The 8,979-nt window shown below is 36.0% G+C and overlaps 1 protein-coding gene across 4 annotated transcripts in view; it reads right to left on the bottom strand.

Moving 5' to 3' along the window:
* Positions 1 to 8,979, bottom strand: part of BRAF (B-Raf proto-oncogene, serine/threonine kinase) — a 162,659-nt gene that overhangs the window by 47,563 nt on the left and 106,117 nt on the right. For all 4 annotated transcript variants that reach the window (XM_008579760.1, XM_008579761.1, XM_008579763.1 and 1 more), the window contains exons 6-8: positions 8,161 to 8,309; positions 7,096 to 7,215; positions 1,496 to 1,655 (exon numbers count right to left, since the gene is read on the bottom strand). In XM_008579760.1, the coding sequence (XP_008577982.1) occupies positions 1,496 to 1,655; positions 7,096 to 7,215; positions 8,161 to 8,309 (429 nt within the window). The remainder of the gene's footprint in view (positions 1 to 1,495; positions 1,656 to 7,095; positions 7,216 to 8,160; positions 8,310 to 8,979) is intronic.

The following is an 8,979-nucleotide window of genomic DNA, read 5'->3' as shown; positions in this document are numbered from 1 at the left end:
CCCCCCCCCCCCCCCCCCCCCCCCCCCCCCCCCGCAACTCCTATTCACTCATCTTTTCCATCTGGCTTAAATGTTGCCTTCTCTGCTAAATACTCTTAGATCCAACCAGGTAGAGTTTATTATCCCCTTCTCTAAACTACCATTTTATCTTTTGTGGTTATTTATTTATATGTCTGATTCATCCATTAGACTGTGACTTCTTTGAGGGCAAAGACCATATGCTAATTCATTCTTAATCCCCAACTGCCTAGCCCAGAGTCAACAGGTTTTAACAACAGGTTTTAACAGTGGAATGAAAATGCTAAAGAGTTTACACTCTACCTTGTAATTAAAGGTAAATCAATGAAAGTTTTGGAACAAGGAAACAGAAGATGACAGAGGTGTTGTAACAAAGTTATTCTGGCGACAGCATTAAGGAATGAGAATGAACAGAGAGAGATCAATGGCAGGAAATCCACTTAGGAGATTAATGTAGTTAAGTAGTTTTAGTGAAGAAATATGGGCCCAAATGGTGATGGTGATAAGTAAGAACCAGTTTGAAAGGTTCATGGAAAGGAAAAGGTGGTATCTTATGACTGCTTGGTTATACAGGAGGATGAAAAGGCAGGACATAAAGATGATACTCCAAATGTTCAAGCCCAAGAGACCAAGAAAACAGTGGTAAAAAGAGAAAGAGTCTAAAAGGATGTTAGTTTTGAAAGTAAAGGTCACAATTTTGGACATACTGAGAATAGACCTAATCTAAAAACATGGCTTGATTTCTCATTTCACAATTTCCTTATTCCCAGGTTTCCCTCTCCTACTTCTTTCTTACTTTGTATTCAGATCTTGCTAGCTAGAGGAGTATCTTATTAACTGAGGAAAACTAGCACCAGGAAAAAGCCCCCTTAAAATGAACCAATAAAAAGAGAAAAGGATTCACAGTAAAAAGTGGGAAGAAAGTCTGATTTGGGAATTAATTTTTAAAAGTAAAAGTAAAATTTATAATAAAGTTTTTCTTTCACATTTAATAACATTTAAGTTATTGTTCCAACCATACACTAATTATTAAAATAAAAAGAGAAAGAATCAAGTTGTTGTTGGTCATAATGCCAAACTTATGGTAGTACAAATTGAAATTCTAAATTCCACATCCATCTTTTACAGGACAATAACAATTATTTTAATAAAAATTTTAGAGGACTTTATTAATTCCCCCAATGGCCTCTATCAATCCTTTGATATTCAAATCATTCTCATTTGAAGATAAGACTGTTACAGAGATTGTGTCATAAGGACAAAAATCAGAATAACTGCATAATTGGCACCAATGAAGTATTTAACGTCATCAGAAAAGATGACAGGCTTTTCTGATCTGATTGATAAAAAACCTATCACTTAAAATAACTGTGATAAATGAAAGATGGCACTTATTTCTGATCTATATTATAATTATACCAGAAAAATAAAAAAAATACACTGAATGTTTTTAGTTCTAGCAATGCTGGATACTTACATCAATATTGACTGGTTCTATCGTGTTTATATGCACATTGGGAGCTGAAGAAGATCGGTCTCGTTGCCCAAACTGATTTCGATGATCTTCATCTCCTGGTCGGAAAGGCTGTGGAATTGGAATGGATTTTGAAGGAGATGGACTGGTGAGAATTTGGGGCCTGGAAAAATCAAGTCATTGGAAAATAAGATTCAGAACAACTATATAGAGATAATAATATTAAAAAATGGAAGATATAAAGGTTTCCTTATTTTTACATTCTCAAAATCTTTAAAATAAAGCACTAAAAATCCAGCAGTAAGGGCTTTAAAAAGTATTAATTAAAAAAACTAATACAGACCTACAACTAATACTGCCAAAGCCGCTTTACTCAAGCAGACACTCCAGGGACTATCAGTGATAACACTGATTCTTATCCAGAGAACTCCAGGGGAATTTACAAATGGCTGGATATTATCTGTGGTTAGTTAATCAGCTGAAGAAGTTCTTGTTCTTCTTTTTTTTTTTACTGACCGGTAACGGGATCGCAACCCTCAGTGTCGCGCCCATACCGGGACCGGCAACGAGATCACAACCCTCGGTGTTGCGACCGCACTGCGCTCAGCCAGTGAGCAGGAACCGGTCTCCACGTGGGATCCAAACCCTTGGCGGGAGCGCCGCCGTGCTCCCAAGCAGCGCACTCTCCAGTGCGCCACCGGGCCGGCCCAGAAGTTCTTGTTCTTTAAAGTTATACAAAAATGTTCTAGGCAAAGATTGATTGAATTAAATCTGCCATTTTTTTCTAACTTTGCCATTTTTTCTTTTTTCTTTTCCTTTTTACTGACCGGTAACGGGATCGCAACCCTTGGTGTCGCGCCCGCACTGGGGACCGGCAACGGGATCACAACCCTCGGTGTTGCACCCACCCCGCGCTCAGCCAGTGAGCGGGAACCGGTCTCCACATGGGATCCGAACCCTCGGCGGGAGAACTGCCGCGCTCCCAAGCGGCGCACTTCTCCAGTACGCCACCAGGCCGGCCCAATTGCCACTTTTTCTAACTTTGCAATTTCTTGATATCTGAAATTACCAAAATGGAAATTTTATGGAAAGTATTAGGAAGTTATAAATATTTTGAGAATACACATGTGTATTTCAGAACCTGAAAGATGTACCTGTTGCTTTATACCAGAGTTAAATGAAAATCCTGAACAAAATATCAAAAGACCATTTCCAGATTCAGAAGAAAATCCTCATGGTGCCAATATCTCTTGTATTTTGAAATTTTTATCATGCCCAATTATCGATACCAGAGACACAAGGGAATCATATAGAAAATATTAAAGCAAATATTTTTTTTTTTTTTTTGTCTTTTTCTGTGTCCGGCAACGGTTCGCAACCCTCAGTGTCGCGCCCGTACCGGACCGGGACCGGCAACGGGATCGCAACCCTCGGTGTTGCCCCCGCACCTCGCTCAGCCAGTGAGCGGGAACCGGTCTGTATGTGGGATCCGAACCCTCGGCGGGAGCGCCGCCGCACTTCCCAAGCGGCGCACTAGCGCGGTGCGCCACCGGGCCGGCCCTAAAGCAAATATTTTTAAAGATTGCTTTTTGACCAACCACCAAAATAGGTCACTTAGTGACCTATTTTGGTAATGTAGATAAATAACAGTCTATGATCTCTCACTAGCCCTAAAACGAACCTAAAGAGAACACTAAGTTCCTGAGAATAAATTGTAAGCACCTGTAAGGAGTCTTATGCCCCTCAGAAAGGATATCCTAGGGAGTGGAGAAGTGAGTATCACTCGATAGATGAGGTATGGCTGTGTCACTGAGCTCCATCAGAACCAATGAATGACTCAGCACTAACAAGGTCTCTTCACATATTGGTTATCATTCCACTCCATCTTATGTAAACTCTCTAACTTATCAGCATTATTTAGTAGTTATTAAGACACGCCAGAAAAACAATGTTGAAGGAATAAAAAAGACATTTTGTGAGAGGAGAGGGTTTAGAGAGTAATGGGAAGAAAATACAGTAGGAAAGGAATGGATAAAGCTTTGAAGGGCAAAGGAAGCCAAATACTGACAAAAAGCCTCTGAATAAAGCGTGTCAAAGTATCTGAACCATACCAGTTTATAGTTTTACTTCTCTGAAACACATTATTAAAAATAGAGAAAAAAAAATTTTTAGTTTTTGACAGAGCTGTCTTTATTTATTGCTTTAGGCAGCCAAATATATGGCCTTTCCTTTGCTAATGAATTTTGGGAGTAGGTAAAAGAATGTAAAAATGATATGTTAAAAAAAAAAGTTTTGGAAAGTGCACTGACTGTTAACTATTTATAGGCTGATTTAAAGTCTCAAAGGACTTAAAAATGGAAAAAGACTGAATTAACTAGAACTGTATAGGATAGTCTAATTAATATAATGATTGATCTGGTATAGGTGGAAGTGTCAATAAGTCATTGCTGAAATTTACTAAGCTACGACTATGACAGAAACGACTATGAAATCAGAAATGTGTATGGCAAAGAATGTTGGTCCAGAAGCAAGAAAAACAAAAACCTACATTTAACATGTAAGTTTCATTATCATATCTAAAGAAAGGAATGCCTACATTAGAAAATGAGGATATCTGCCCATTACACAAAATCAGCCAGACTAAGTTTGGCAGTTGGTATCTAATACCGCCCTGGGGAAAAGTGTGCCTTAGTCCACAAAGTCCACTTATCTAGCAGCCTTGAGGACAAGTATATGTTATAATTATAGAGAATACTTCAAGTTACCATACCCCGATGTCACTAAATATCTGAACCACAACCTAATTCCCTCCTTAACAAAAATAATCTTCTGATTATACCCATAAATATCTTCCATGAGAGGAGTGAGTGCTGGTCCATCCAACAGAAGTAGTCTGTTTCATATAACAGGTGTATTTCTCACTGAAATAAATTACCTGGTATTCTGATTTAGTCTTTTCTGATTTTGTTTAATGTAAACAAGTATATCCCTAACTCTCATCATTTCTGGGAACTGATGAAACTGAGTTTCCCTACCAGGAAATATTTACCTGGACCAAGGTAATTTATACCCTGTCAAGTATCCTGGCAGTCAGCAAACTGGCTTTTTCCTGATGATACCTTTACCTATCTTGCTGCAATCCTCTTTAAAGTAGTACCAAATTAAAAATAAAAAGAATATTAGGGTTGGCTGGTTAGCTCAGTTGATTAGAGCGCAGTGTTATAATACCAACATCAAGTGTTTGGATCCCTGTACTGGCCAGCCGCCCCCCAAAAATAATAAAATAAATAAATAAATGGAAAGAATTTTAACTTTAACACCCTTTAATAAATTACCAGTTAGTTTAGATCTCATTTTTAATCTAGAATATTTGAAAGTTCTGAAGCAAAGTGACTTGTGTTCACTGATATGTAAATTTTAAATGCTGACCTTTCATAAATTTATACATTCTGTGGCATTTTTAAAAAGTAAAAAAGGAGGCACCTCTCACTTTGTATTGGAAACTGGAAACTCTGTACTGGAAATATAACTTCTTCGATATTTAATGATTACATCCATTATTATACTTTATTATACTTGTTTATACTTGGTTACATCCATTATTATACATTATTATACTTGTTTCATAACCATTATAAATGTTATCAGGACTAGTAACAAAACGCAAAGGGGTTGGATATTGAACAAGATTGGCTTCCATCTTTACAGAGGCAACCAAATATATCTGTGACACAAAAACATTAGAAAAATGATTTACAGAAAAGTTTGAACATATTTCTCATCATTTGCTTAAGACCAGAACCTACTTCAGTTAAGTTATGAATAAAATACTCATGGTATAGGCAAATGGTTTCTTAATTTTAAGATGACATTCCTCCACTGGAAAGCAAATGTCCTGGACCATTACCATTATAAATCTTCAGAGAGGCCAAGCTAATCTCACTATGTTGTTCTATAACTCTGTTCACAGAACTGGGACCTGCCATTAGAAAGGCATCTTGGTCTATAGAATCTGTCAGGAGGAAACGTCATAGCCAAAGGATTAATTAAAAATCGAAACAAACAATAACAACATTTTGATTTGACCATCTAAAAAACACACAGTTGCATACAGCTAATGATAGAGCCAGCAAGAATAAAATGACTCCACCAGAGTGGATAAATGCTACAACCTGACAAAGAACACCCACTCCTTAATAAAAATTTTTTTGCTAAATTCTCTAACTTATGAGACTTCATAAAGGCTGGCTTCATAAAAATCACAGGCCTATTAGAAGTGTCAACTTACTTTTTAAAATCTTTCTAGGTAGAAGTCTAAAGAAATAGCATTATGTTGTGAAGAGTGGGAGGAAGTAGGGGTAAACGCACAATAAATATTTCTGATCTTAACTAAGTATCTCTGAAATATTCTAGAACAGAATGCTATACAGGGACTCTGTTTTTTAACCATAGGCTTCCAAGCATAGCATAAATAATGGTGCCTCAAATCCAATAGGGAAAGAATAAGCAGACCTGTGTAAAAATGTCCCAAAGCAAACGAACATCCATTTAATTCATCACTGTGTCTTTTCTTTTCACCTAGTATAAAGCTTACATACATGATGCCTTTGCACTGTTGTTAAAGTCATTTCTCTCCTTTCTCCTCCACAACTTATTACTACTACTATTAACTTTTAAAAAATACTTTATAAATAACCATCCCATCTCTGCACTACTACCACTCCAGTTCAAGTTTTCACTGCTTCTCAGTTTTCACTCCCATAGCATCCTAGCTGGCCTTCTTCACCCTAGACTTTGCCAATCCATCTATATTTCACTGCTAAGTAATTCTTTCTTTAAAATCATTTTCATTAGGTTAGTCATCTTCTTGAGAACCTTTAATTCTTTTTTTTCCCCTTCTTGTGTCAAGTCTAAATTCCAGCCTAAATTCCAAGATTCTCCATAATTTGGTCTTACACATGGTACTTCTCAACTTAGATAAGCCTTTCTTTGCTAGCTCCTACACCTACCATCCTCATCCCCTTTATTTATGCTGTTTCGCCATCCCCCTATTACTATGCTTTTATTCTTAGACTCATTCAGAGTCTAGTACTTCTTTAAGGTTCATCTTCTTTACGAAGTTTTCCCAAGCACTCATTCTCTTTCTTTCTCTCTCTCACTATTCTCCCTTCTGTAAACAAGAAAACATTTATGTCCTCAACACATGGTTTAATATACTCCATCATAAACTGTAGATTTTAATTTTGTACTATATTTAAATTATTTGCTATTGTATCATATGTTAATGTTATTGTTATAAATAGAAGTCATATACTTCTAATCTAATTTTACCCAATAAAATGATGAGCACAAGGCAGGGACTCAAAATTATCTGTTGCTTGATTTTTTTCTGGACTAGTCCTGAAGCAGTGTATGTCAGCTTTAATCCCATTTATCTGTGTCAAATGCATGCAAATATCTGACTTGAGTGATAAAATAAGTTATTTTTTTAAAAAGTCCTTAATTTAAGAATTCAAATGTTGGAAAGATGTACAATTAACCAAAAGATCCAAAAGAAAGCAGTTCAAATAGCATGTCACTGAAAAGCAGGAATCAAATCATACCCAATAGAGTCTGAGGGGGCTGTAGAAGGGGATGATCCAGATGAAAGGGTGGTCTCTGCTAGGGAGGCCTCTTCCTGTGGTATTGGGTGGTGTTCAAAGAACTTGGAGACAAACAGCAAACTGTGAGGCAAAAACAAAACAAAACAAAACAAACCTAACTTGTGCAAAACCCAGAAGCTTCATATACCAGAATACAATACGTAGTTAACAGAAAAATCTGGGACCAATTCCATTTTCAGAAACAATTGTTAAAATTCAATTAGTTGTATTTTTGTCTAAAGGTTTATTAAAAATTATATTGTTCTTTCAAAGGTAAGCTCAAGGATCTAAAACTAAGAGTTCTATTGAGCAAATTTCTACATATTAGAGGGGGAAAATCATGCTTTATGGTTAAGGAATTAGAAGAAAAAGTATCTACTGCTAAGTTAGATTACATCATTATAATTTACATTAAAAGAGAGTTAAATTCTGTTCCCTCAAGTCATCAAGAAAAATAATAAGACCTTAACAGCAGCAGTAGCAACAAAGACACAAAAGGAGGTTATAATTGACTCAGTCTAATCTATTAGAAAAGCTCTGGCATAAAGCAAAGAGAAATTTTAGAGATATACTGGGCAAAAAGGATTTATATTTTACTCTTAAATAAATTGGGAGAAGAAAGTTGAAGAGAGATGGTGGGGAGAAAGAGAGAGAATATAAACATAATTTACAAAATAGCTGACAAAATCAGACCCACCAATCTGTGGTCCAAAAACATAAAGGTTAATGTAACTGAACCAACACTCCCTCTCCTCCCCAAAATTATCCAAAAGTGATTTCTATGGGCTAGGGGTCTTTATTAATTAAAAGATAATATAAAACATAAATTAAATTACAGCTGAATTAGAATTACAAAATGGGAGAGAAGTGCTAGCCATACTACTCGAACAACATTTTAAAAGAATTCTTTGTAACAACTGTACTGGACAGAAAACTTTCACACAGACTTTAAGACACACTAGTTTCACATAAAGAAAATTTAAGTGTAAAATGGTAGAAGAGAGTTTTTTTTCTTTTTGTACTTACTCAAGTTGGTCATAATTAACACACATCAGTGGAACCTCTGTACTACAACGCTGGTGAAATTTATAGCCACATGTTTGACAGCGGAAACCCTGGAAAAGCAGCTTTCGACAAAAGTCACAAAATGCTAAGGTGAAAAAAGTTTTCCGTACCTGCAAAGTAAAAAAAATAATAGGGAATTCAAAAACTTGCAAGAATCTTTTTAGAAATCAATACATTATGTTTAAAATAACAAATTTTTAATATATTTATATTATGAAAACTCATCTACTAAGATACTAAAATGAAAACTGGGGGACCAAGATAGTAGATGGATTATACAAATTTATCTCCGACCCCAATATCCAACTTAAAGACTGGCAACTGATTTCAAGCTTGACAACATAAGAGTAAAAGTAGAAACAACAGGCAGAAGGAGGGAATAGAGGTGAAAGGAAGAAGAGCATAATTTAATTATAGTACAAAGAAGGGCAGTAAAGGGATACTGACTGGTGTTGATGAAACAAAAAACAATGGCATATTTCTATTATTTAAAGTTAGAAAGGTATCCAATAAAGGAACAACAACAACAAAAAAAAGTAACTGGAGGAAAAGTGAAGGAGGATGAAGAACTGTAATGCTACAAATAAATCCTTATGGAATCAGTAATCAGTATATGATGTCTAAAGTTGATAAAGCAAGAAATTGTGGTGAAAAGATATTATTTAGCAATATGGAAATAATCACCACAAAAGCTTAAAACAGAAACCATTAAAAATTAAGTCATTTCCTCTGGAGGGAGTTGAGGGGGGACATAGAGAGGGAGGGAGGGGGGGAGGGGGG

The sequence above is a fragment of the Galeopterus variegatus genome, unplaced genomic scaffold (assembly GCF_000696425.1).
Source record: "Galeopterus variegatus unplaced genomic scaffold, G_variegatus-3.0.2 Scaffold1954, whole genome shotgun sequence".
Lineage (NCBI taxonomy): Eukaryota > Metazoa > Chordata > Mammalia > Dermoptera > Cynocephalidae > Galeopterus > Galeopterus variegatus.
The sequence above is the reverse complement of the archived record's forward strand: the minus strand, read 5'-3'. Positions and strand labels throughout refer to the sequence as shown.